We start from the raw sequence: 27,317 nt of genomic DNA, 5'->3' as shown, positions 1-27,317 counted from the left end.
CCCCTGTATATGTCACTGGTCCTCTCTCCTCCCCCACTGAGATTTCCAAACCGTATCCCTGTGCCCTCCTCATCTCCTCATCACTGCGGTCCGAGGGGTCCCAGAGGTTTTTTGGTCTGCCGCCGTCCTGTCCTATCTATCATCCCCCTCGCCCTGCTGGACCGAGAGGACGCCGACGCGTTACCCGGCCTCCCGCAGAGAGTCGCCCCGCTGAAGGCATCTACGTACCGTACCTGCAACTTGTTGACTCCTCGCCGCTTTTCTTGGGACACGGCTCAAGATGCCAGAGCCCACAAAGAAAGGTAGGAGTGTTGACAGTCAGGATGGAATTAGCAGGCTAACATCTTGGTTTAATTGATTACATTTTTTTGATTGATTAATTGAGTTTACACTGAGGTGTAACATGTTTCGAGCAGTTCGGCTTTGTCGTTTCATGTTTGCCTGTTTATTGTCTTTGACTGAGGGCAGCAGGCAGGTTATGTTTGCTGCAGGGAAGCTCCATCACTTCAATAGCTCGCCTGCCAGCTTGTTCATGGAAATCCTCAAAGTGACTTTGACAGTGGTGTTGTATTTCGGATGCATGCGTGTTTCCACCATCCTGGGGGGCCGGAGAAGATTTGAGGTTTACGAACAGATACTATTGTTGCTCCGGGGGTTTGACGCGTTGGTGATGCAGCTGGGGAAAAAGACGCGATGATGAAGCGCAGCGGTGGAATGTTGATGAGTGCCGAGCCAGACACGAAACCCGTGGAGGATGATGCAATTGGGATGAACTGAGCGACGGTTGGGCCTCGGGAGGATGAATAATAACTTGACTGTAGTTGTCTCTCTGATGACTAAGGGATTGGGGCCAGTTTGGACCCCTCAGACCTGCCCTCCACTCACAATTCGAGACCATATTTAACCACCCACATCATCTTAACCCATCCCCGGTCCCGCCCTCAAGTTCTCGACACCATCACGCCATTCATCTGCACCATCATGTCCATCAACATTCCCTTTTAATCTGGTCTTGTCTGTCATTACGATATGGTATTACTACCACCCTCCCCATTAGCTCTGCTCTTTGAGGGGGGGGGGGGGGGGGTCTGCCGATGAACTAGATATGCCCTTGTAGAGGAAGAGGAACATTTTGTTTGGATCTTGGAAATCTTCCTGATGAGAGCTGATACACGTTTTTTAATGAACCTTTTATCCTAGAGGACCTTTGATCTCCCCACACGTCAGGTTTCTTTTTCATTTGCACATACAGGCGACACTATCACTTCTTTGTACAAACAATATCTTACTGCATCTGTGCTGGAATATCCTCCTATGGTGATTTCTTCCTTTGTGTTTCTCCTCAGAATTTTTTTTTTTTTTTTTTTTTGGGCCCAGCCAAGAATTAAAGGTCCAAGTTGCCTTTGGGGAAAATATATGTTTCCTAACATTGGGAAACATTGAGAAAGTAGAGATTACAGTGTGCGTGGGTCTATGAAGGCAATTCCAATGTCAGTTGCAGGATCTAAAACCCAAGAAAACCCCAACATTTTTGGGAGGATACCCAACATTCTTTGGTTTTCCCCCAGTACCCTTGTTGGGTCAATCCTGGTCAAGACAATGTGGGGATTCGTGGCAGCCAGAAGAAAAGCATCTTGACCTCTAGCAGCACCTTTGTACAGTTAATTTTGTACAGAGCAGATGCCCTCAACATTGATCATCCACTGCCATAAACATCTTTGATCCCCTCAGAGACAATGCCGTGGAGAAATAGAGGCAACAGATTCCAGTGGGCTGCAAACACTACCCATAAATAGCTGCACAGCCCAGGGCAGCAGATAAATGAGGGGAGAAAAGTATTGTTCTTTAAATGAGTCTAAACAGCTGAGGAGGAGGAAGCCAGGGCTGTTGTTGTAGACAGCCCACTCTCAAGCCTTTAAAAAGTCAGAACCAGAGATGACGGACGGGTTGAGTCGCCCGTGGATCTCTAGGGACCGGGATTCTTGTCCCCGGAATAGTTCAGAATGAGTGCACTTTTAATCCTCATCCCTTGTTCCCTGCCATCTCCCTCGTCGCCACCTAACCCCTCCTACCCTCTCTGCGGCACACGCCAGAACAGACACGCCCCGCCGCCCTCCATTAAGGATGGATCACTCAGAGGTCGCCCGCGTCCTTATAAAAACATCTGACACTGTCCACGGTGACTTTACAGCACAGCAACTAAGTTTTCACGTCATGCGATTCTGAGATTTACTGTCACCATGGTCCTTCACTCTCCCTGGGTTTCTGTCCTCTGATATTGCTGCTATGTGTCACAGAACAACACCTCGTAAATCAAACCGTGCTAAAAACACAAGAGGAAAGGCCTGTCAGCAGCTAATTGCCTCTCACCTCTCACCCCGCACACAGGGTCATGGGAGTCCCTTTCCTGACCAGAAGGAGCAGTAAACAAGGCGTCATAGTAAAATACAAAACAAGGACATTTGTATCATCAATTTAAAGCTCAACATTATAAAAGTAATAACAGTCTATATTAGGAAAAATGAAGCTGTCGTGGTTTGCCCCTTGTCGGAGCCTGTGTGAGCCCTTCTGTCTGCAAGCCAGCGGGGGCAACAGCTGAAAATACCTGCAGCCCCGTCAGCTGCACTGGAAGTCCTCCGAGGTAAAACAAAACCTTTCTCCACTCTCATTATCCCGGCGGTGATGGGACAGAGAGCGAGCAAGGCTCATTCTCGGGTGCATGATGTGACCCTCCAGGATTGTGGCCCGGTGGCCAGCGGCACATTGTTTTGAAGTGAGGTGGGAGAGTGGCTAAGTTTGACGAGGAATGCTCAGGGGGAATTATTGCAAACGGAGGGATATCAGAAGCTGAGAAGCGACAGGAGAGAACGGATGGCAAAAAGGGTGCATAGTCACGGGACGTACAAGGAGTTAGGGTTGCAGTATTCTTAGACTGGCGACAAAGTCTTAGTCAAGGGAAGAAAGGATTTTCGCTTTAAGGGGGGCCTCGAGTCTTGATTGTGTTATGTAATGAGAAGACAAATATGTTTGGACTTCCAGGAAATACAAGGAGAAAGTGGGGGAAATTGAAGTTTTGTTTCTCCGATCTGTATTTTGGGAAATGTCTTAGATGTCCATGTATATATTTTTGAAATGTGTCCAGTGCACTCCCCCTCAAGAAAAAAAGGCTAATGTGCCATGGAAAAGGTACGACTAATACTACTTACAGCAAAGAAAGACAAGGTTTGAAAAATAAAGGATGAAGATTATTTGACGTGAGGAAACACAATTATCCTTATTTCCTTATTTCTCCTTTTTATTTAAACTACTTAAGTGCAGTATTTGTCCTACTAAACTCCACATGAATGATTGATCGAAGCGTTGAAATTGGAGGCCTGACTTGTTGATAGCACACACTGCCACAGCACGAGACATGGACATAATCAGGTCATAGACTGTCACCGTCAGCTGTTTCAGCCCATTCCTCAGATTACGTCAGACTTTGACGCAGAGGATCGCTGTTCGCTTCCAGCCAACCATGATTTAATTTAACCATAGTCTAAATTCTTTAGGATGATCTGGCCTCTTCTCCGTGAGTGTCTACTGATTGACATCTACAGCCCGCCTTGTCATTTGTCATGTTTATTCACTATGATAGAGAATGAATTACGGTGGGAAGAAGCTATGGAGACGTCTCTGCTGGATGTGTGTTAATGGTTAATAGACGACGATTATTATCTACATTATCCACCGAAACCCAAAAATTTCAGCTGACCTCACGTTTCACTTCTTTAGCTGCTGTAGCCTTTTTGAGGAGGTGCAAGTCATCTACAGCACCTTCACGTGTAAGGTCCGATGCTTTGCAACCCTCTACCTCTTCTATGCTCAAAAGAATCTAAATCAATCTTAGCACGGACAATAGATTCACTGGCCTCTCCAGATGTTGCATGACATGTCTGAAGCTCCCATGTGTACCAGACAACGTCTGGCGGCTCCACTTCCTTATTAACCCACTAATAACGAAAGAGGTTAATTGTTTAACCCCTGTCATAGCATGGCCCGGGGCTGTATGGATTCTATTGATGTGCTGAAACCCTGCACTGAATCCTGTTACATGTTTTGAAACTTGCATGCTACAATGTTTCTGTTGCTGCCCGTCCCCCCCATCATTAGCTCCATAAGTCTAGACGAAGAGGGGGGCAAACAAATGGTGCGTCATCTGGGGGCCTTCATCATAATCAGTCAAGACTACGCGGTGTCTTCGCTTGAGGAGTCAGTAATCCAAGGCAAAGATGATCAGGCTTAGGGGTGAATGGAGATCAATAAAACGGGTCAATGTGCTCAAATTGAAGGACATTTCTTAGTGATTGTGTTGATTGCATTAGAGAACAAGAGATCTTGATGTCCTGTTTGACAGTTTGATGTTTTTCTTTCTGTAGATGAGATGCCAAATGGCCAGGCAGAAGGTGAGTGGACGGCAACAGACATCTGATCTCCCCCTGTCACCTCACAGTCTAGCAGATTATAGCTGCACAATGTTTGCACTTGAGCCGACATAGGATCGTCCATATTAGGCTTAAAAATACTGGTAGAGTTGAGTCGCGCAGTTTCATCAGAGAGTATACCTGCGTCAACCCGAGCACGTCTTCACGTGTAACATAACGACCACACTTTGGCGTGAACGCGCAAACACGGCCGCACAGGAGTGTAAATGTGGAGCCAATAGTCGGCAGTGCCGATGTGCTGCTGTGCTCCAGAGTAATCTGTGGCGACGACCAAGCTGTCAGCAACTCTGACATTCCTGTCGCCGGCCAGCTGATCCCCCTCTGTTGATTCAGCTGACGCCCCCCCCCCCCAGCCTTCTTCCCATGTGAGCAAGGTACTGGCATGCGACTGCCCTTTCTGCCGGTGCTATAGGCTTTAACCTTGGAGCTTCAGCATCTTGAGGTTCCATGGCGGGGGGAGCTCGGCTTTTTAGGGTCTGACTAAGAATGTTCTTGTAAGAAAAACTTGTCAGTAAAAATTAGATTTCTTCAGGGTGATCTAAGAATGCCATTCAGATAAGTTTCATTACTCTTACATTACTTGTGTTACTCAGCCAACAGCCTTCACAGTGAAGCTACTCTCTCCCACTGTGAAGGGAACCAGGTGAATCCTGGATTTCAGTGGTTAAGTTTAGACGAGCTGAGAAGACATTTGTAAATACCAAAATGAGAGTTGACAGTTTGCCTAGCAACAGACTGAACTGCTGCACGTTGCGGCTGTGACGCAATCGCTGAATTTAAAGTTGTATTCCCTGATACAACAAGTTGCGTATCTGCCCACGGACAGAATAGGATGATATGTAGTATATGTACAGGTAACTTCCATTTCAGTGCATTCCTTACATTGCCAATCCCGCTGTACTTTTAAAGTGAGAGGCTCTAACACAATTATTATGTGTTATAGTAATAATGTACAATAATATATAATATATAATGAATGCACAATACGGCGTGACAAAGCATGACCCTTCCAGCTGGTGTTGCACTGGTGGAACCAGCAACTACCACTACAACACAGTGTTGACAGAGTGGTATAATCCGACCGTCATAGAACTTTAACTCAGTTTGTTTATTAATGTTCATATCAACAAATGAAAATCAATGATTTTGGCGAAACCTCTAATTTTAACCTCATCTTAAAGTATTAACAGCACATTTGGTATATTTTCAAACAGCAAAAAAAGGTAAATAATGCAATATATATAATCTAGGGTTGTTTTTTCCCCTGTGTGTGTTATGTGTATATATGTATATATCAATGGTCCATAAAAAGTATGACATTTTGTGATAGAGTTTGAGTGCTGACACACAGGCAGGTGGGTGTATGTGTGTGTTGACACACATTTGTGTGTTTCCATCTGTTTGTGTGCAATGGCGATTGTCTGAGTGCAAGAGACTGAGAGAGCTGTTGCAGATGCTGAAGCTTTGTGCTTAATCAAAAAGCAGCTGTTCCATCCACCATTATATTTGTCACATGCTCAGAAAGTGTTGCCCCAGAAAGTAACGCCGCTCCGCCCCTACCTGAGATTACCCTGGAAGTGTCTCCGCCCCCAGGTGGGTAACCCTGACGAACGCCCCCCATCACTTTCCGCAGAATGTTTCAGTCGTTTGCACATCACACTCACATCACGTGTTTGGTGTGTGTGCCATCACAATTCTTTTTTATTTTATTTTACTTAATTCACTCTGAGAGGCCTGAAACTGCACTTTTCTTGCGGAGGTATGATTTTTCTATACACTGTATGTTCACGCATTAAAGTAAATTAGGTTAGCGTTAAGTAAGCCACCCCACTGACCGTGCACAAGTCCACATACCCGCACTGCTCTACGTGTACCTGCCTTGGGTCTTGGGGCTGTCACTAACTAATGCTGTGGCTGTGGTTGTATTTGTGTGACTGTATTATATAGCGAGTCATTACACAGGAGTGTAATTATGCAGTGAAAGGATTGGGGAAGTTGGGTTTTCCTGACTCAGTCAAAAGCAAATATGCAAATATGGAGCGGTAAAAGGGATAAAAGTAAGTAAAAGATTAAGAGCAAGAAAAAATATTGACGTGAAAGAAATTTAATCAAAAAGTAATTTGATACTGGATTTAATCTTCTAAAAATTCATGCTGCTTTTTATTCAAAAGGTTTAGAGACTTTTGTCAATTTCAAGCTTCCATATGCTGGACATACAATCTGGTCATCAAATAAAATCAGTCAGTAAATCCCTGCCTTTTTGATCGCTTTACAGTATAGATATGCTATGACCAGATACAGAAGCTAATCCATTGTCATACCCAATCACAACACCAGAAACTGTGGCATAACACATAATAATTCAATAATTTATCGTCTGTATTTGGGAGGTTTAATTGGCCTTGAGAGGACCCCAAATGACGATTGTGGCTATCTGGTCAATAGATATTTATACCCAGCTCATTTTGAGCAAGCATTTTCTTGCAAGGCATAGTCTTGCCTGTGTTTGTGCCTGATGCTTGCTGCTCCAGCCTGGCGCTTTGTCTGCTGTACAGAGGCGGTAGCAGAGGGGAAAGAGCCAGTAGAGACTGTTGGGAAGAAACCAGAGCCCCCTGAGCCTGAGCCGTTACAGGCTGTGGTGGCTCAGGAGCAGAGTCCCACAAGTGAGAATGGCTCAAACCAGCCGCAGCCTGGTGGGGTTGAGGTGAAAGAGAAAGCAGAGTCCGCAAACTCTGCTGTAAAGGAAGAGGGCCCTTGCCCTCCCCCAAAACTTGGTAAGTATTCATCTTCAATATGAATCGGTCCAACATCTCTCCTTGTTAGTGTGAATGTATTTATACCGCCAGCAAATCAATTACTATTGAAACAAGACCTGATACTAGTTATTTCAGTTGCATACTCAGCTTCGCAGCTCGACAAAAAAACTGCCCCTTTTTATCTTTTTAGCGAATGAACCACAGTTACTTCCCTGCAGAGAAGGCTTCGGACTTTTCTCTCACTGACTGGAGCCATGCATTGATTTATAATTTGCTTTTAAAATAATGCCCTCATTCCAACTTGGCTTTAACGGCATGCCGACTTCAAAGACAGAAAGTTTGCACACAGCTCATTAGGGACCTCATGGTGCACTGGCACAGTAATAGTTGGTGATTATATATTTTTGAAGAAATACAGACTTATACATAAGGACTTAAAGATTAAGTACTGAATATACCCTGAAATAGGTGATGCTATTTGTGTGCAAGGTGAGTCACCAAACTTAATTCAGTATTATATAATCTGAATCAACGTACAGTATACTGTAGTTAGAATAATAAGCAAACACGCATACATTTATAGGGTTGACTAGGCAGTCTATTAGTTTCCTTCCATCAGTTCAGTTTGCATAGTATCTTCAGGTGAATTGATACAGTTCTGCCTCTACGAAACTCAGATTCTTTGAAGTAACACAAGTTTTCAATTTTTCCCTACTAATTTTCATGATACACATGTACATGCACTGCAGCGCCAGAGAGCTTGTGCTTTTGTTATGGCAGCTTGAGAAGCTTGAGGCAATGAGTACAATGAGCAAAACATTTTTCACACATTCATGATCACACTGTCCTGTCTCAGTCATACAGTAGCAATGTTTTCATAGGGCACATTCCTCCTGTCCAAGAGCTGCATGTCACGATCCATTTAAAAGTCTTGTGTCGCATGTGGTCGATGGTCTTGTTGGCCTGCCAGTCTTGTGTCTTGTTGGCCTGCCAGTGATGGACTTGGAGCTTTTTGATAGGTGGGTCTATTTTTCCGTGACACGTTTATTGCAGATGATGATCATGAAGCAGCCACTACCCCATCCCCAACACCCCAAGCAGGTTGGTACCCATATCATCCCTTACGACTTCCTGATTTATTCCGGTTGCAAAAGAGCACTCAGCATCACTTCGACTCAAATCAATGCCCATCAACTCAGAAGTGCTTGGAAAATTCTGAGAGGAACACTGAAGTATTGAATTACAAGCTAACATTTAGTTTTGTATGGCAGTGTCGGTCAGTCAGTCATATTTTTAGGTCACATTTTTGATCCACTAGTCACAAAAATAACATGTTGGGTTTGTATTTTAATCTTCAACAGCTGAAATGTAACAACAATTTTTTGTACTACATATGTTCATGTCGAATCAATAAATATCCCCATGTATGTCTGTATGTCAGTCATACATGTACTAAATGTATGATTTCCACATGCAAAATGCCACAGAATAATTCCTCCAAGCACATCAACCTTTATTTATTTATGTATTTCAAATGAAGGTATGGATATGACAATGATGTGTCACATGTATATATTAGAAATAAATACATGGATGTTTTTTGTGTTCATGCACATTAACATAAATGCACTCAACTGGTTAATTTGAATAGGCTATTTGTAAAATATTGTGTATATATTAAGAGGAAATGACATTGAATTTCAGTTTTTTGTTTATGTTTCTTTGTCCCAGAACAGTTTGTCATCACTCCAGCCCCTCATATTACAATATGAATTTTAAAACATCGAAGTTTGGTTTGATTTCTAGCCTCTGTACAAATCATGCTAACAAAATGTTTCAAATTGCTCTCGGCCGCGAGAAGAGTAGATGGGTATTTCTTTTTAATTCTGATATACTTACTTTGTTATTTGCTTTGTAAAATACTCAGACATTTGGGAAATTTGCTTACTCCCTTTCCCTGAAGCATTATGGGGGCCCAAAACTAGCTGTATGCTTAGTGTTGCTAGCTTAAACACTGGAAACAGAGGCAGGGGTAATAACTTACATTTGTCAAAATTAAATGAAGGATGTTAATAATTAAAAGCAATTTGTACAAAAGACAGAGTTGTAAGAAGGCACTTTTGATGGAGCTAGGCTAACATAACTTTCCCTCTGCTAAGCTAGGCTAAACACCATGCTTCATTATCACCAGACATACTGAAACAAAAACGGTATACATCTTGGTAAACCAGCAAGTTGACAAAATGTCTGAGTATTCAAAATTGTATTTCTTATATTTTAAAATAGGTTTATAATTTCTATGTCACCATTTGTGAATGTCTCAGAGACGATCCTCGATGCTTCCCATTAAAAAGCTGAGTAAAGCAGCTGCATGCGGTCAAGTAAACCAGTATTAAATAAAGTACACTTGCCTAAAATAACCAGTTGGTTGAAGCCTTTTGTCATGTAAAATAAACTTAATGATAAATGATATATTTCTTACATGTGGCTTGTCCAAGTTGTACAGCCCCCCTGACTTTGTGCTACAAGCCACAAATTGAGCCACAACGATGAAATTTGCTCCCCTCTCAGTGGCTTCAAACAATATGTCTTGGTTTTGAAAGAAAAACATTTCACGGTCGAGATATAAATTAAATGAAAATGATAAAAGGGAGCATGCAGCCACCAAACTTTTGAATGGAAAGCATCCAATGGCCACTCACCTCCACACTGATGTAGACACAACATTCATCAGGCCATCTTAAGTGGCTGAGGTTATCCTGATTAATTCCAATGATAACTGTGCTTTCTTCACAGAAGATGCCAATTCACTCAAGAAACTCTCAGTTGATCTACCTAGTAAGATCCCTCTGTTAAACACTACCACTATCTCAGTACCAACCAAACCAGTAGCTTAGTCTAAATCCAAACCACCCGCTGTCTGAACATTAGGAAACATGTTGTACACATGTTTATTTCTAGATGTTTTTCTGTGTGTCTAGAATTTAGCTTTTTCAACGTAAAGAAGAGAAGTTGTTCCAATTCTCCTTTCTAACATATTAATATACACCCATTAATGGACTGATGTTGTTTTCTCTTTTTAATTTTAAATATTAAGGTGCTTTACACGGCCATGTGATTTTTGTTTTCTGTACAATTCGAATCAGTCTTATCTAGGTTTTGCCCTATCAACCAGAAATCCTTGAGTAATATTAAATATAGTCTGACAGCAAAAACAACAACAATAATTAATATGTTTAATCGTCAGACTTTTGAATCAGAATTCCTTGGATCAATGCTTGGAAGTAATTGGAAGTAATTGCTTGTTGGTTACTTTTTATGAGTGTGTGCCTGCTTCCTTGGACTTTACAGTACTATTCCTTACAATATGCTGTAAATTTCTTTCTGTCTTTGTTCAGATGATAGCGTCCCTGTGTCAGCCATGGGGAGAAAAGACTCAGGTAATAAAGTAGTAGACGAAAAAAAAAAGGTTAAATATGTTCACTAATTTGTCTAAAGACTATGTTGTGCAATATGAAAAATTCTCTTTTCCTGAAATGTTATATGTCCTCCTTGCCACCTATAGGGCATGATGAGGCTTTTGGACGAATTAAATGTTTTCAAAATTAGCTGGCAGCTTTTGATAAACAAAAATTGGTCAATGGCAAACTTGCATAAAATGTAGAGACAGCCTCGGAAAACATCAACAACATCCCTCATGAGATCTGGAAACAACAAGAACAGTGTGATGTATTCACAGTCATACCTCCAGGATCGCACTGAAGAGTGGAGCATCAGGAAGGGTTTTCATAAAAAAATCACATTTTGCTGAAAATGTCCTTAAAAACACGTCCTGCAAAGGAAATTAGCCCCCCTTTCTGTGTTTCATATTGTCTGTGTCATGCTTTCCATGTTGCAAAGAGCTTAAACTCTGCTGGTGTATGTGGTGTGATTGTTGAAAGTGAGAAAGCGTCGGCCTTTTAGTCTATCTTTGTACTTTTACTGTGGTAAAAAATTTCAGATGAAACAGAAAAGGTGGGTTTCTTAATATAATATTCTTACACAATGGCATTGGAGATCTGTGGGTCATGTATTTGTTTCTCCCAACTGAGCAGTGTGGTCTCTGGGAGATGGCCAGGCCCCAGAGGACCCGGACAAGCCCATTGACACCCCACCACTGTCCACCCTGCTGATAGAGAAACCTCAAAGTGCCACTGTCCCTGTGGGTGAGTAACAGCACAGCGGATAGGTGTTAACAAAAAAATTCAAATGGACAAAAACCCCTGTACTTTCTGTGTCCAAAGGTGGAGACATCACCTTCGTTGCCAAGGTGGAGGCCAAAGATCTGCTCCGCAAACCCACCATCAAGTGGTTCAAGGGAAAATGGATGGATCTGGCCAGCAAAACAGGGAAGCACTTACAGTTGAAAGAGACCTTTGACCGATTCACCAAGGTACTGTACGCGAAGGCAACTCCCCCCAACCCCCTATTGCCATTCATGAGTTTGTGAGCACCACACTACATGCAAATGGTGCGACTGTACCAATTCCTACATTTCCCCCCTTGGCAGATCCACACATTTGAGATGCACATCATCAAGGCCAAAGATAACTATGCTGGGAATTACAGGTGCGAGGTCAGCTACAAGGACAAGTTTGACAGTTGTTCCTTTGACTTGGAAATCAAAGGTTTGTCAAAGCAACAAAGTGCAATATATTCGTCTTTGCAAACATGGCGAAAACTTAGACAGCAAATAAAGATGGATGACTCGTCTCCACTTCACTTTTGGAGAGCTGCCATGTCGTCCATCTTTATGTGCCGTCTTTGGAGGAAAATAGAAGAAAATGCTGACTAGTGTTGTCACTGTTTTGCAGAAGTTGGACAAGGCTCACAGAATATTGATATTCGATCAGCTTTCAAAAGAAGGTAATAAAAAGAATGTGATGCAACTGAAAGACATGTTGACATTCGGAAGACGTCGACAGCGGCCATTTTGAATTCCTTTTTCAACAGCTCTCCCTTTGTTTCTCTTCAACTGAACATCCTATCCTGAGACAACAAGAAAAGAAAAACAATGAACATTTCACCTTCAAATAATATTAGATATTGCATATGTGTGACACGGTGGTTGTGATAGTGTCATTAACCTTTTGTAAAGGTAATTACAAATCAACCAGCCTACTGGTTGAAAGGCCAACACTTGCATTTTTAAAATCCCCATACAAACAATGTGTCTGGAAAGCGACGCAAAGCATCCCAGTTTCATTGCATTATCACAATGTTGCGGCTTGGTAATGTTGTCTCAACATTGCCTCAACATTGTGGCAATATTACATGGGACAGCACTTGATTTGTCTTACACAAACCACCTTATTTCGATCTTTTATCCTGAAAAGGCAAAAGAAAGGGGATTTTGTGTAATGACCAATCGTGTTAGATTGGAGCTAACACGTTGACGTCAAAGTCTTTGCTTTGTGTTGCTCTTTTAGCATTGTTTTCTAGTGCTTGTATCAGTTTCACCTCTGATTAAATCTGTATTAATCTCTCCTTGTTAACAACAGCAGTGAAGGACAAGAAGATGCAGGGGAGCTTGACTTTAGTGGTCTACTTAAACATAGGTGAGAATCACATCCCAACCCGGATTGGGTTTTGTCCTGTCCTTCCAATTATTTGATAAATTTGGTTTGTATTAGGCCACCGTATGAGTGGCAGGTACATTTCTACTTATGGTGCATTATGCTATACCAGGGGTTTTCAAAGTCTGACACTGTGGGCCCCCTCCCCCCCATTATCACTTCCAGTCTGTGACTGTCAATGGATCACTTTGAAACTGAAGAAAACTTCAAAACATAACGAGTTTCAGGCAAGTTCCGGAGATATGAGGAGCATCTTTTTGATGATCTGTAAGCAGATTTCTGATGGGCATAGGGCATAACTATATCATTAGAAAGTGTAGGTCACAGTAAATCTAAGAGTATGTGTATCGTGTATTGCAAGTGCCAATTTTGATAAATATTGCAGCAATTATATGCTAAAGTTTGAACGCATTTTATTATCCTTTCAGTTAACACTCTATCTTTGTCTCTTCCCCTGCACCTCCCCCAACTCTCCAATGCCCCACAACGAGGCGTGTCTCACAGTTTGAAAACCCCTGTACTATGCCAAAGCTACTGTGGTGGTTCAAAACAAACACCATAATGCATATTTGCATATTTGAGATGATACAGTGGAGCGTTCAAGTGTACAAGAGTACAAATAGACCTAGGCAGTGACACTGTTCCCCAGCGAAATTATACATTTATTTTGGGCTTGTCTCTTCTTCTCCCCTACATATTCAGAAATCAAAGGTTAGTACAGAGAAAACCATAAGTTTTAAAATGATTAGACCTTACTGCGGGTGAGTACCGTAATCCTGTAGAGTCCCCAGCATGACATGTAGCTTTAGGAATTTGGACGAGCAAGAGTGTTGGCCTACTGTAGTACGGTAACACTTCATTTGAAGGCAGCATTCCAAACGGCTCTGTTAGCAATCGGTAATGATGGAAATGGGCCATTGCGTCATAAACACTCTGAGGTGACTGTTTTACATCAAGCTGTAAAATCAAATGTCACCTTTATGAGGCAAAGAGCCCCATTTTGGATCATTAACGGTATGCTAGTGGGCCATTGAGCAATGATGCCGTAAAATAGTGTTATCGCTACATTGTCGTTTTATTTCAATTTAGAAATACAAGACAAATGTCCACCATGTTTATTTTGGCCGTCTTGATAATTGCCTGAAAATAAACGGATGAGAAATACGCGCAGGAAAATGGAATAATGCTTTGTGCTGTTCACCTCTGATCTTTCAGACATTTGGGTAAATGTCTATGAAAGAGAGGACGGACTGGATGTTCTTTATATAAACTAATGTACAGTGTACACTTATGTGAAGGACAACATCTCCTCTAACATATCTGCTAACATCTACTATAGACATAAATCATCTAACGGTGAAGTGATCACTCAAACCAACAATAAACAAAGGGATGGGCCAGTTCATGACGCAAAAGGAAAGACACATTAAGGTCATTGTTAAAGATCTCTGTTGCAGGTTTCCCCTGAGTCCCTGCATGCTGCATATCAACGTGTTGTTACACAATAAAAGTCAAGAATAACGAACGTGTTGACACATTTACAGGAGTAATTTTCCTAACAGTGTAGAGAGGGCTTTAATAAAGCAATTCCATGTTTGTCGGGAAATATAATTTATAGAAAATATAACTGCAATTATCTCCAATAATAAATACCTTCCTTGTAGTGGTTTGTCGGGGGACTTATGGGGCTTTGGTTTTAAGATGCCTCCTTGTCTATCTTGAACACTTAAAAGGAAATCTTTAACATGTATTTTAAATAACATGCACACACAATTAACCCAGAACAACTTTTAGATAAATTAGGGAACACCTGTGTGTTTTTTTTAATAGTGCTGCTACCCTGTCACTGTTAACATGTGACTCCAGGGCCAATGTTAACACACAGGTAAACCACTCACCATGCCCATCCCTTTGTGTGACATGTCCTGAGGAAAGCTATGCAAGGCAATAGAATAACATTATTTCAGAGAAATATTATTCCAGTTAGAAAAAGTATGTTCAAGTAAGTCTCTGAGACCTGCGTGGAAATCTCCTACCCTTACCAGACCCTTCTCCTGGAGGTTAGGAAGTAGTTCCTCAGGACATGTTGCAAACACCAGCCTATGACTCCTTCCCTCACATTGTTCCTTTGTATACGGCACCGCTAGGGAGCCGAAACAGCAAGATGACACCCCAGAGGTGGATGTGTGGGAGATTCTGAAGGGAGCTCGGCCAGACGAGTACGAGAAGATCGCCTTTATGTATGGCATCACAGATCTGCGGGGTCTGCTGCGGAGGATGAAGAAGATCCCAAAAGAGGAGAAGAAGAGCGAAGGTAAATTAAAAGAGACATGTTTTGCTTTTTTAGCTTTTCCCTATATACTGTAGTTTTTTTGTGTATGTAAAAGATCTGGAAAGTTAAAAAGCCAAAAGTCCGTGGTAAAGGAAGCTCCTCTCACAAAGCCGGGTAAATCAAAACCGAGAGAACTAATCACAACAGAGTGGGCCATTTGGCCAATCAGAGCAGACTGGGCTCCATTGGGAGGGGGGCCTTAAAGAGACAGGAGCTAAAACCAAGCGTCTCAGACAGGCTGAAAAAGGTACCTGCTGGAATGGACATTCTGAGGAAGCTGATGTGTTTACTGAACATTAGAGCATGTAAACCTTTTCACGTAATAACCCACATTAAAATTATGAATCTGAATATGAGCATAATATGTCTCCTTTAAGCTGTGTTAATTTTGAAAAAAAAGTACTCAGTAGGTGAATATCAATATTTGTGCAGGAATATCGACCTTTGTTGTTAATGTGACCTTAATTTTGTCTCAAGCTTTTGCAAAGAAGCTGGAACCAGCTTACCAGGTGGACAAAGGTGGAAAGATCCGCTTGGTGGTCGACCTGGCCGACCCCACTGTTGAGCTCAAGTGGTACAAGAACGGACAAGAAATCAGGCCCACTCCCAAGTATGCAATGACCTTCTCTTCTGTGTGTCTCCGTCTGCTTCCTGTCAACACTGCAAAAATGAAAGGCATTTTATTTCTTTAAAAAAATGCTTTTGTTTGTGGCGATGTATTCATTTAGTGCTTCTCTGATATTACGTGCTTTCATGTTGTTGTTGCAATTCAAAAGCACAATGGTTCACATGTTTTATTTCCACACACAGAATTAAGGCATATCAAATGTCCCAAAACTTAAGTTTTGAATCCCTCTCTTTATGTCACTACAATGTGAACCATTGCCAGCTGATATCCAGTGAACAAATAACAATACCTCGACTCTAATGTGGCTCTTATCGGTTTCCACACAGACCCACGCACACACACACATATTACATACTGTAAATGCCCCCCGAGCTACATTTGGGTGTAATGCAGTGTATGATGTCAACTGTTGCCATTAACTGCTGTATATGTCCTTCTTTGTACAGGAAAAAGGCGGTACCTCCTTCACAGGTCTTTAACCAAGTCTGGCTTTGGAACAGATTTAGTAAATGCTAAATCACATCAATATTTATCATGTAGCAATCTTCTTATTTTGAAGTGACATGAAATCTTTTGCAGGTTTCTTTTCAGGGCAATCCTTATTTATTGATATAAATGTGAAGATTCAGGACTCATTTTAATGAGTGACAACAACAAAAAAGTTTTTAAGTTAAGATTGTTCAGTCAAATAAAATGTGGAAGGGGTTGCTCGTATTGACAAACAGACCCAACATTGTTGTTTTCCTCAGCTTCACCTTACAAAAGTATACCACTCAGTTCTCATAAGGCTAATACCAGTTATAGCAATAACAACCGAAAACACAATGGTTCAGCACTTGTTTATAGAATCATGGAATAGACAGAAAAGGTTATAGGCTCACAGACTTCTCGTGTTGTAAACTAAATAAATATTACAACTGACCTGATGCAAATTGACTAAAAGCATCTGTTCAAAGCCATTCAAAGTTAAAGCCATCTGGGAGGATATTGCTGTTTTCTGGTTTTGGTCTCCTGTGGCATTTTCTCGAGGGCTCCATCTTCTCGAGACCTCACTGTCAAACTCTGTCTGTTTCTCTCTTCTGAGCCTCTTCTTTGTCGTAACCCTGCTGCTGACTACCTTGTCTAGCCCATCCAGGCATGATGTCTCTCTGTCTTTTGTCTGTGTGTCCGTCTGTAATATTATGATGCTCCTTCCTCTCTGTGGCCCCATTCTGGCTCCACTGCCGACCTTTAGTCAAAGGAAGTAAGTCCATCAGTCTGTACTGTCAGTTTTGCTACAACCTGCCTTCTTTGTCTAGTCTGATTGTCTAGTCTGATTTCCTGGTTTGTATTTGGTGCATGTTGACTTGAACAATGATGATACAAAGTTTTGTGAGAAGTATAAGAATTATTGTATATTGGTAAGCATTTAGCCTCATGCATTTAGCCACAGCTTCTTTGGTTGAGCAGTGATGTGACTAATGGACTTGCTGTTTAGGTATATCTTTGAGCATAAAGGCACACAGAGGATCATGGTCATCAACAACTGCGGCATGAACGACGACGCGGCCTATTCCGTAGCTGCGGGAGACGAGAAGTGCACCACGGAGCTGTTTGTCAAAGGTATGTCGATGGAATGTTCACGTTATTGTAACTTGATAACCGATGTCTAAAAAACTAGACAGCGAATCTGACTCTTCTCCCTCTTGTCTCACAGAGCTGCCAGTGAAGATAGTCAAAGGTATCGAGCCTGTGAAGACAACAGTGAATGAGAGAATTGAGCTGGAGTGCGAGGTGACAGAGGAAGGTGCTCAAGTCAAATGGTAAATTTACTACTTCTACAATACATTCTATATTGTACGGTAAAATCACCAAATCACATTTTGCAGGTTGTTTTGCAAATCAAACGAGGCTTAAAACGCTCCTTCCTCCTTCAGGATGAAGAACGGTGTGGAGGTTCCAACAGGAGTGCGCTCCAGATACCGAGTCAAGAGCGAGGGAACCAAACACTTCCTGGTGATCGATGATGCCTCCAGAGAAGACACTGGGACATACTCCATCATGGCCTCTGGCGGCACATCTGAGGCTCATGTACAGGTCGACTGTATGTAGCATCTGGCCATTATTTCTTTTTTTTTACTTGCTTGCATGCTTTTGTGCACAATTATTTTTTGTTTTATTAATAATGTTCTGTTCCGTTCTACCTGTGTGCTTTTCTTTAGTGAAACCACTGAAGATCTACCAGGACCTGCAGGATATGAAAGTGTTGCTGGGTCAACCCATCGCCCTTCACTGTGAGATCTTCCCAGGCAATGTCCCGGGACGTTGGTACAGGAATGGACAGCTGATCCAGCCCAATGATCGCATCAACATCATACACAGAAATAAGTTTGTGCTCCCTCTTTAACTCAGTCAATCAAAAGCACTTTCCCGCAGCTGATGAGTAACATCATTTCATGGTTTTTCAGGATCCATCGACTTGAAATCGCGGCCGGCTCTCTTCACGATGCAGGAGATTACACTTTTATACCTGAGGGATATTCTCAGAGCCTCTCTGCCAAACTTCACATCATTGGTACAAACAAAAAATTATGCTTCCCAGGATTTTCCTTCCCTAAAGTTTTTCTATCTTTTCATGAACTGATTTCATTTTTGCAGACCCTCCAAGAGTGCACTTGGACAGCTTGAACTTCCCAGACAACACCGTGACAATTGTGGCAGGAAACAAACTTCGCCTGGAGATCCCCATCACTGGAGAGCCAGCACCCAGAGTGGTGTGGATGAAGGGAGAACGGGTGAGCTTTAATCTTTATCTTTAATCTTTAGCTTTTAATCTTTTTAATATTTTTAGTCTTGTAAAATATTAGAGTGTTTTCTTTTTTTTATGACAGCTCTATATATATGTAAGTCTCTGGATTTGTTTGGGACCTTTATCAACAGTGGATTAATACCTATTTGGAGCTCTCGGAGTATTTCCAGCTGCAGGACTGTGAATGTGGAATGGACTAAAAACAAATTAAAGTAGCTGTGTTTAGTGAAATAAGTCAGTCTTTAAAATGTCATCTGGCAGTGACTAAAGACTTAGATTACATGTATTTGTTTCTGTTTCCCTTTTGTCCCAGGTCATTCTTGAGTCCGGTCACCGTGTCCGAGCTGAAACATACGGCGATCAGACCAGTCTGACCATTGACGTCAGCGAGCGGGAGGACACAGGGAACTACAAGATAGTCCTGCAGAATGAGGCTGGTGAGGCCACGGCCAGCATCAAAATCAAGGTTGTAGGTAAGAAATCACGAAAGACCTCTGTCTAAAGCCCACAGAGAGAATATTAAATTTGTTTTTGAATCCTTACTGTAAGTTTGTGTTGTCTGCAGACATTCCTGACGCTCCAGAGGCTCCCTTGGTCCCAGTGGTGGGCGGCGACTGGTGCTCTATGACATGGGAACCGCCAAAATACGACGGGGGTTCACCGATATTAGGTAAAGATTGCGTCTTTCTTTATTGCCACAGTTTAAATTTATGTGATGGTTTTTAAATGTCAAGGTCTCTGACCTGTCCTGTGAAGGTTACTTCATCGAGAGAAAAAAGAAGCAGAGCTCCAGATGGATGAGACTGAACTTTGACCTGATCAAAGAGGTATCGTTCGACCCCAAGAAGATGATTGAAGGAGTTCCATACGAAGTGCGGATCTTTGCAGTCAACGCTATTGGTGTGTCCAAGCCCAGCGAACCATCCAAAGCCTTCACTCCCCTCGGTGAGTAGCCCGAATGTCTGCACTTGGCAGTCTTAGCACTGGCCTTTGAGCTGTCAGGCTTCACTTTATCCAACAACCGTGCTCTAACAGTGGACGAAATTTCAAAGTGTGGGCCGATGATAGTGCATGTGCAATCCGCCCTTGGGACCCCAGATACGCAGCTGTTATGCCCCATACCCACCATCCCAAGCATTCTGACTGTGACCTCCACTAGACACGCAGGAGCTTTGGAGGATATTAAATATGTCTTTATAATGGCTTCCAAATCATCTGTGGATTAGAGGTTTAGGAGATCAGGTCTGTCCGGGGGGTTCAATCGGAGTTAAGTATGATTCAGAACACAAGAATAGACGGCAAGAGCAGGGACTAATGAGATCTGACAGGGAGATTGATAACATTCCAGCCTGAGAGAGAGAGACGCCTTGCTCTTGTGCTTGTGACTCACCAAAATGGATGTTTTCTGATCTTCTTCATTGTTGGAAATCAAACGCTTCTGATCTCCTCTCAGCTGTGACCAGTGAGCCCACCATGCTGGTCGTGGACGACGTAACTGACAACACAGTGACTGTGAAGTGGCGCCCTCCCGAAACCATTGGAGCTGCTGGTCTGGACGGATACTTGGTGGAGTACTGCATAGAAGGAGGTGAGTCAACTGCAAAGCTATTATAGGCTCCGACAGAAGCCCTAGGATGCTGCGTCTGCCACAAACAGCAACACCCACAACACAGTTCTATTCTTCACTGTATTACACTGTTGTACGAAAACAAATCAAAAGTAGCAAAGTTGAGAAGCATTATGAGATGATTTACTATATGTATAGGACGAAAACATCCAAGACGGGCCAATATCTTTGACAAAAACATTATGGAAACGAGAATTTTAATCACAGTTGGCACCATCGTCAACAGTCAGAAATTAATATCAAACATGACATCTACAACATGCAGTTATAGGTTAAATAGATTAAGAGGAACGTACCCAGAGCAACAGGAGATGGATCCTCACACGAGACAGAACCTAATACGTGAAGGATAATGTGAGAGACAGATGAGATGGTGATAATGTCCCATATGAAAACTGACAATTACAAGTCCTTGGATGTCAACGAAAATGCTTGCATAGTGAGACACGTTCATGGAGAGACAATGTGTCCGGTACTATAAACCAAGTAAATTTCTGCCATGAAACTGACAATTAATTCAGTGTTGCTACCAAATTGTTTAACAACCCGACTGTTTTTCCCCTACAGGTGATGACTGGGTAGTTTCCAACCAAGAGCTGACAGAGAAAACAAGGTACACCATCACTGGACTGAACCCAGGGTCTAAAATCTTAGTCCGAGTCAAGGCCATCAATGCTGCCGGAGCCAGCGCTCCCCGGACCCTTCAGCACTCTGTCATGGTCAAAGAGGTTATTGGTGAGCTCAGAGAGGTTTATATTTCATTGTGTGTTTCACAGGAACTCGGCATGAAAGTTGGATATTTTGGACAATCTAGAATCATCCCTCATACTGTACCTTCTGGTCTGTCTCCACCTCAGAACCACCCAAGATCCGGGTCCCCCGACACTTGAAGCAGACGTACACTCGCCGAGTTGGAGAGGCGGTCAACCTCGTGGTGCCGTTTATGGTAAATCCCACAGCTCCGATCGATCTTATGCAATCTCACGGAAAATACTAAACTCACGGCGCTCTGTGCTATGTCCGCAGGGCAAACCCAGGCCAAAGGTCATGTGGTTGAAGGACGGAGCGCCCATAGAGCCCACCCACGTCAGCATCCGCAACACGGACTGCGACAGCATCATCTTCATCCGTAAGGCGGAACGCAGCCACTCTGGGAAGTACGAGATGACAGTGCAGGTTGAAAACCATGTGGACACAGCTATAATTGACATTCAAATCATAGGTGAGCAAATGCATCATTCTTTTAACCATATTATTGTTACACAACCACAATTTTTTACCACGACTGGAATTTTATGCTGGATTTTTTCCAAGACCAAACTGTCGGCTCATTACCCTTTCACTTGACTGCTAGACTTGCCCGGACCTCCCCAGTGTGTGAAAATTGAAGACGTATGGGGAGGAAATGTGGCTCTGGTCTGGACTCCTCCGAAAGACAGCGGCAACGCCCCGATAACAGGCTACACCATTCAAAAAGCAGACAAGAAGACAATGGTAGAGGATGGATTCATATGATTCTGAAGTCTCCTGGGAAGCATCTTACATGTACAATTCATCTCTGCAGAAAGTTACATCACCTGCTTTTACTCTACTTTTCAGGAGTGGTACACGTGCATCGAGCACTACCATCGCACCTGCATCACCATCACAGAGCTGGTGGTCGGGAACGAGTACTTCTTCAGGATCTACTCCGAGAACATGTGTGGCCTGAGTGAAGCCGCCACCCAAACCAAAAAGAGTGCCCTCATCGTAAAAGAAGGTACAACTGACTGGGATAGTAGCGAGTGAAAGTGTGCGAGGTTGTGTGTGTGAACAGGTGAGATATGCGGGAAAGTGTGTCCTGTGTTCTATGATGGCATTAGGAGCACAGACTTTAAATCCCAGTTATTTCCAATGAGGGAAAATGTTTCCAAAGTGAAAACTCTGGAACAAATCACACTGGTGTTGGATATTTAAAAAATGTCAATAAACTTCTTGTTTCATGTGCTGACATCTTCCTTTCACAGCTGTCAACTGAAAGGTACTGTCAGTGATGTTTGCCACCCCTAAAATACAACAGGGGTTTGGACTATGACTGACAGGCCCTTAAACGTTGGTGTCTCAGTCTCAGCCGATGATAAATAAAGAAATGTTGTGTTTCCCTCATCATGCACGTAGGCAATTCCCCACATGATACCGATCAGCGTCAGTATCATGCACAACCCCATTCCTTTACCCTTACCCCAACAGGCTTGCAGGTGAAAACGCCTGAGTACAACGACCGCGACTTCAAGGAGCCGCCAAAGTTCACACAGCCGCTGATCAACACTTTTGCCATCGCCGGCTACAATGCTACTCTCAACTGCAGCGTCCGTGCCAACCCAAGGGTAGGTGGGAGAACACACATACAACATCACAACAAGACCATTCAGTCGTTGCTTTAGTCACAGCTAATGGGTATTTAAGACAAATGGAGCAAATAACATGTCAGACCATTTTATACAACTTTCAGTGACTGTGATATTTGTGCTGAGCAATGTGGTAAATAGATCCTAGAATTCTATTATTCAAACTGAGAGGTTATACAGTGGTATTATACACTTCCTCATCCCGATGACGTATCTGTGTATGTGCCTGCAGCCCAAAGTGATCTGGATGAAGAACAAGATTGTCATCGTCGATGACCCGCGCTACCGCATGTTTAGCAACCAGGGAGTATGTACCCTGGAGATCCGAAAGCCCAGCCCCTACGACGGTGGCTTGTACACCTGCAAGGCCATCAATGACCTGGGAGAGGCCCAAGTGGACTGCAAGCTGGAGGTCAAAGGTTAGTGTGGAGCAGGAGGCCTCCCTGCGTACCTGTCTGTAGTAGAGTCTGGTTTCCCAAAGGTCCTCTTTCCTTTCTATTTTTTGTTTTGGCTGTTTCAAAGCGTGTCTTCCATTTTGAGGATCTTCGAAGTATTTACAATCAAAGTAAAGGCGACTTTGGGAAACCAACTCCGTCAGGGTACCGCAGTGTTTGAACTGTGTGCTACAGTCGACCAAAGGGCTGACCACATGCGATGGACATGTAAGTATCTGGATCGCGTTGCACCAGCTATTCGTAAAATTCATCACTGAGGTTTAGTTTAGAGACAAAAAGCTAGTTTCAAACTTTATTAAATCAGTTTGAGCCATTAAATCTTACAATGACTTAGCTATGGTAGACTTTTGCAATGTGTCAATCAGTTGCTGTGAAACATATATAATGCGAACAATATTATTAGGCCTCACAATATCATTAACTTAAGTGCCAATCTTAAGTGACAAACTTTTATGACAGATTTTTTATTTGCATACATGAAATATGTGTGTCGGAGTAAGAAGCTTTGATAAAGTTAAAATGCATAAAAAATATCAGATTTACTAACCAAGTTATCTGGTCATTTAGTTAGAGTACAGATTGTTAAACAGCATTTTACTGTGTCAGGTCGGATCTGTTGACAATCTTACATTTTTCTTGTATGCTTCACTCAAGCAAGCTAGGTCAAACTTGGTCACTTAGTTTGATTAGATACACAACAGCAAGCTACATCTGGCAGTTACAAGGTGTAGATGAGTTTGTTTGGTGCAACTTATATTTTTAAATGTAATGATGAGTATTTCTCTACTTTGTGAACACTTGCATTACAACTTGGCTAGGTTCGAACTTATGAACATCTGGTGCAATGGGTCCTCGACACCATTTTCAAAGTAGATAGGACATAATAATAATCCTTTCATGTGTGTGCAACATGAAGAGGTGTATCCCTCCCCTCTATCCAGCCCAGTCCATCCAGTCATCTTGTTCGTCATCACAACACACACAGTCTGTTTCCAGTCACACCTCATTAGGCATAACATGTAGAGCTGTGGTATTTTTTTTTTGTGGTTGTATTATTCAATGTGTGTCCATCTTAAACTAGTCTCCACAGATTCCAGTGTGTCCTTTGTGCCACACACTCTTTAACTCCTCATATAAAAGAGTTCAGTAATAAATCAACAGTATTCCCTGGTGCACACATATAACTCCATGTTAACATTTGGTTAACCCCTCTTTCTCTTCTCTCTCCCCCAGTCCAAACTCAAGAATTGTGAATGTATGTTCATATAAGGTAAGCTTTCATATGGTTTCGGCATATGAAGCTTATGTCATTCATTATGCATCTTTCAGCCAGCATTTTTTAACCTCGCTCTTCACGGTCAGTGGGGCAGCAGCAGCTTCTCTTGCTCAAGGAAACGGGAAGCAGAGAGATGTAAAACAGAATTTGCATGACAGCTTTTTGCTAAATGATTCCCCCGAGAACCTCTTGGCTGGCTGACTTTAACCAACTTCGTCTTGAATATTATAATTGAAACTGTGTGAATTTGAAGACTACCTCTCATGTAACTTGAGCCACAGAAAAGGTGAGTAAAAAAAAGTTCAAACTCTTGAAACTTTCTAACCTTTGCCGAGAAATCCAGAGCGGCATCTCTTGAAACTGAGTTTCACGCTATGTGTTTTTTCTCTCTCTCTGCTGCTGTTTAATGAAATCACACAGGATCAAACAAAGCAAACTAACACTGGGTATTTTCCATGTTATGTTTGAACTGCCTGATAAGCGAAGACAGCACTTTTGCTTGTTGCAGATAACTAAAGGCATTATTCATTAATCTGGATTATTGCAACAATCTCAACATGCATTGTATTTCAGTGGAATCAGCTATTTTCCACTTATGTTCTAATCAGGCTGGTTCTCCTAGCCAGATTAGATTACATTCTGCCCCAATTCCCTACTACACACTAATGGTTAGCAACTTTTGATTTTATTGTTATACATACATTGTAATTTAATTTAATAAAGACAGTATACAGTCTTTTTTTTTTTATAAAGCCAGATTTTTGAGTGAGCTGTTGATGGACACCATAGACTGTATTAAAATGCACACAGACTCAGGGAAGCCAATGCGGAAGGACTGTCTTGAATGACTCCACTGGTTGGAAAAAATAAGTCCGCTTCCAAAGAAATCTATGAGAAAATGACTTCTCACTTGATTTATAACGTCAGTATACTTTTTCCAGAGGGGTGACAACTGTGCCTTTAAGTTCAATCATCTCAACAACGGTTGAGTCGATTTCCCTGAAATTTGGTACAAGCCTCTCAGGTTTATGATCAAATAACTGTTAGACTGATGAAATTCCCATCAGCTTCCGAGGTACTTTGTGTTTAACACGCAAAATGAAGATGATGGACATAGGAAACGTCACACCTGTTATAGAATAGTTAGAGAATTAGTGCATAGTATGGAATTGGGACATTTAGAACTGATTGTGCATAATACTGTATACACGTACTATTCTGACTACCTTTCTTCTCTCTTTTCACTCCATATCCAGTGTTGTGAACATCTGGCTTCTCAACTTTGCTGCTGTTTGTTTTGCTCGATCAGCTTGTTGCCCTTCAGCTTTCTTCCTCTCCTTTCTGTCTCTGTTCCTCTTCACGTTTCCTCTTCCTTCTTCTCATTTGCCCCTCTGTAACTCAGTACATTATAAGAGTTTTTTCCTCTCGTCCCCCAGGGGGGTTCACCTTCTACGAACTCATGCAACGAGGAGTGCCCCTAAACCTGATCGACAAGTACATGAACGAGGCGAAGGTTGTCGAGCAGCAGAAGTAAAAAAAAAAATTGGCCTGAACGCAATGAGACACTTTAGCTTTGCCGACATCTGCCGCCATTAGTGATCCTCTTCTCTCCCCTACTGGAGGTCGGCGGCCTGAAAGTGGATGGAGGGATGGCGGAGGGACGGACAAAAGGGTGTGGGAGAGATTGGACTGGTCATGTGGTGTGAAATGCTTTTTACCATAGGAGAAAAAAAAAGCTTGTTCACTTCTTTGTCACTCTCTTGTGTTTGAAAGACTGTCAGCTCTGATGCATGTCAGCAATGTGTTGATTCTAGCCTTGATAAGTTTGTGTAGTGTGTAAAAAAACAAACATATACAAAGCACATATAACACAAACAGTGGCACATCTACAGTATTTAGGTGATATTTTTTTGGGAGTGCTTGTTGAAGAAAGGAAAAGGGGGATGTATACTGTAAACAAAAGTTTGGTGTTTGTACGGTGTTGCAGAACTTCTATGTGGCAAGACAAATGAAAATAGACTTGAATAATGTTGGATAATGAATGTGTTGAATTGTTTGATTTCCCTCTGTGTAGGGTGTTTATGTCTCATAGAAAATGTAGAGGTTTTCATATTTTTGCATGATACATTTTAATTTTTTGAATTCATATTGGCTGAGGTCCAGTCATGCGTGCATGTCTTTACCTTTGTAATTATGACCCACGGATTACAATAAATAGTAAATGTAAACAATTTTACTGCTTCGAATTTAATTTTTGCGTTAATCTGCCTTTTACTGCTTTAAAAACAACTGGTTCAGTTTGGTCAAATACTCATTCTTAATTTAACAAGCAAGTTAATTACGGCACAAAATATAAACCAGACTTTTTATAATGTCAAGAATTAGACTCTCCACCCACATTTTGTCCTTCTAACTATATACCGGATGGTCACAGAACATTAGAATATTAGCATAACGAGACCCTGACCTCATAATTATGAAAGGAGCAACAATATACATCCTGTTTCTTTGTGAAGACTTTTAACTTTTATTGTAACATTTTCAAAATACTCATGGCAGATTTTCATTTTTTTTATGATTCTGTGTTTTTCCTTAGTTATATTTAAATTGCATTATATTTCGGTATTTCTCCGCCAGAATTAATGAAAAAGGCTTCACAAGAGTTTAGACTTTTATACCAGGCAATTAAATGTACAGAACCCATGAGGCATTTTTTTTTCTTTTTTGTTAAAAAAAATTGATGAAAAATCAAAGTATTACAAATAGATGACTTTTTTCATGTCTGTCATAATTATGACTTCAGTATTTGTCAAATCCTGTACATTAATATATTCGGATTATAAAATCCTGCGCACAATTAAATTGTGTTTTTTAAATCCTGTATATAATCGAATCCATTGTTATAAAATTCTGTAAAATGGAACAAATTCAGTTTATAAAATCCTAGATTGCCGTTTGAATTTCCCGGG

At 41.9% G+C, this 27,317-nt stretch overlaps 1 protein-coding gene across 14 annotated transcripts; it reads left to right on the top strand.

Annotated features, from left to right (window-relative positions):
- Nucleotides 1–26,579, top strand: mybpc1 (myosin binding protein C1). Of its 14 annotated transcripts, XM_047336152.1 has the most exons (35): nt 1–302; nt 4,419–4,445; nt 6,006–6,077; nt 7,040–7,258; nt 8,294–8,341; nt 10,037–10,078; nt 10,639–10,680; nt 11,335–11,445; nt 11,524–11,672; nt 11,790–11,907; nt 12,094–12,145; nt 12,781–12,837; nt 13,558–13,566; nt 15,003–15,169; nt 15,665–15,797; nt 17,050–17,058; nt 17,293–17,417; nt 17,512–17,617; nt 17,732–17,898; nt 18,017–18,182; nt 18,263–18,369; nt 18,453–18,589; nt 18,917–19,076; nt 19,169–19,273; nt 19,360–19,548; nt 20,057–20,191; nt 20,798–20,965; nt 21,088–21,176; nt 21,257–21,452; nt 21,585–21,724; nt 21,830–21,989; nt 22,460–22,596; nt 22,850–23,036; nt 24,306–24,342; nt 25,785–26,579. In XM_047336152.1, exons 1-34 carry the CDS (start codon nt 281–283, stop codon nt 24,323–24,325), a joined length of 3,771 nt encoding a protein of 1,256 aa, XP_047192108.1. In that variant the 5' UTR covers nt 1–280; the 3' UTR covers nt 24,326–24,342; nt 25,785–26,579. The 14 variants fall into 14 exon arrangements, with proteins under 14 accessions (XP_047192108.1, XP_047192103.1, XP_047192102.1 ...); XM_047336147.1 differs by lacking the exon at nt 24,306–24,342 and having other exon boundaries at nt 10,040–10,078; XM_047336146.1 differs by lacking the exon at nt 24,306–24,342.
- Nucleotides 26,580–27,317: the final 738 nt, after the last annotated feature.

Source organism: Scophthalmus maximus, chromosome 12, assembly GCF_022379125.1.
Source record: "Scophthalmus maximus strain ysfricsl-2021 chromosome 12, ASM2237912v1, whole genome shotgun sequence".
Classification (NCBI taxonomy): Eukaryota; Metazoa; Chordata; class Actinopteri; order Pleuronectiformes; family Scophthalmidae; genus Scophthalmus; species Scophthalmus maximus.
The sequence above is the reverse complement of the archived record's forward strand: the minus strand, read 5'-3'. Positions and strand labels throughout refer to the sequence as shown.

Coding starts and splice junctions, on each gene's coding strand:
- mybpc1 (XM_047336146.1), top strand. CDS start 281: ATGCCAGAGCCCACAAAGAAAG. Junction 10,079..10,638: donor ACTCTCAGTTGATCTACCTA/GTAAGATCCCTC, acceptor GTCTTTGTTCAG/ATGATAGCGTCCCTGTGTCA. Junction 10,681..11,334: donor CATGGGGAGAAAAGACTCAG/GTAATAAAGTAG, acceptor CCAACTGAGCAG/TGTGGTCTCTGGGAGATGGC.